The following is a 1,431-nucleotide window of genomic DNA, read 5'->3' on the forward strand; positions in this document are numbered from 1 at the left end:
TCTCTGACCAGTCAGATTGCTTGCTCGATTCGGTCTTGCAATCGGATTGCTGCTTTCTTTCTACTTTTGGGCTATTGTTAATAGCCGCATCATTTACTATTTCTCGGAAGATGTTTCTTTCTTCAATAAATAGTTCTTCTAATTTTTTTAACTTTTCGTCAAAAATTGACTCAAATTTAGCTTTTTTTGAGCTTGGAATTTTAAAAAGGTTGAGAGCAGCATACTGAGGCAATTTGCTTTCAATTTTGTTGCTCAGAATTGTTTTTATTGTTAGTATTAAATCACTAACCTTGTCCTTTTTAGAGTTTCCAGAACTGTTTGGTTTTATTTTATCATCTTTTTCTAGATTTAACGCATCTAGATCGCTGGTAAGTATTTTTTTTGCTATTCTAATATCTTCACAATTGTAGAAATCCATTATTTCGTAAATGAATTCCGCATCGTCAATTTTGTCAGAATTATTAAATAAATAACACAATAACTCGTTAATGCAAACCGCTCGCGACATCGTACCGGAAACGGAAATGTATGTACGTATGTATGTATGTATGTATGTATGTATGTATGCATGTATGTATGTATGCATGTATGTATGTATGTACGTACGTATGTATGTATATATGTAATTTGTGTGTATGTGTGTTTTAAAACAGTTTTGTATACGGCGAAAATAGCAGGGGCCTGTCATAAATAAGTCTCCCAATAATGCACTCCGGACAGACAAGCAGAACCGCGAGATAAATCGAAAGATGAAGCAAACTATGAACAAAAAATTAGAAAAATAATAATAATGATTATAATAAAGATAATGATAATAATGATAATGATAATAATAATGATAATGATAATAATAATAATAATAATCTCATTTTATTATCATCAAACCTCAAAATACACAATCAACTATCCGTTTATTATTTGTTTTTCTACTTATTTTCATTGGTGATAAATTGCCTTTTTTTTCCACAATCAGCATCAACAAGCACAACATAAATATTCACAGAATGTTCCTATCACAGTATATCTTGTATAATTAATTAATTAATTACACACTTCGTTAAGTTATCTTAAAAATCGACTGGTCAATAATAATAATAATAATAATAATAATAATAATAATAATAATAATAATAATAATAATAAAGATAATATTGATAATAATAATAATAATAATGATAATAATAATGATAGTAAGTCCCATAGCAATACATAGGAGGACATGTCTGGTAAAAGAGTGTCTACCTTGGGAGAGAAACAACCACAACTACAAATTATCATTATTATTGTTATTATTATTACTGTTATAATTATTAATGTTATTACTATTGTTTATTATGCTTCTTCTTCTTTTTATAAACATTTATATTATGATTGTAGAATAAATATTGCAATGTTATTTTCATTACGTAGGCAAAAATTCTTTCCTCCCAA

General features: G+C 27.5%; 1 protein-coding gene across 1 annotated transcript in view; it reads right to left on the bottom strand.

Moving 5' to 3' along the window:
• HELRODRAFT_176347 (hypothetical protein) overlaps positions 1-508 on the bottom strand; it is a gene marked incomplete at both ends in the record, with an annotated part of 5,660 nt that extends 5,152 nt beyond the window's left edge. Inside the window, one exon of the mRNA XM_009023565.1 lies at positions 9-508. Coding sequence (XP_009021813.1) covers positions 9-508 — 500 coding nt within the window. The remainder of the gene's footprint in view (positions 1-8) is intronic.
• Positions 509-1,431: the final 923 nt, after the last annotated feature.

The sequence above is a fragment of the Helobdella robusta genome (genome assembly GCF_000326865.2).
Source record: "Helobdella robusta unplaced genomic scaffold HELROscaffold_37, whole genome shotgun sequence".
NCBI lineage: Eukaryota > Metazoa > Annelida > Clitellata > Rhynchobdellida > Glossiphoniidae > Helobdella > Helobdella robusta.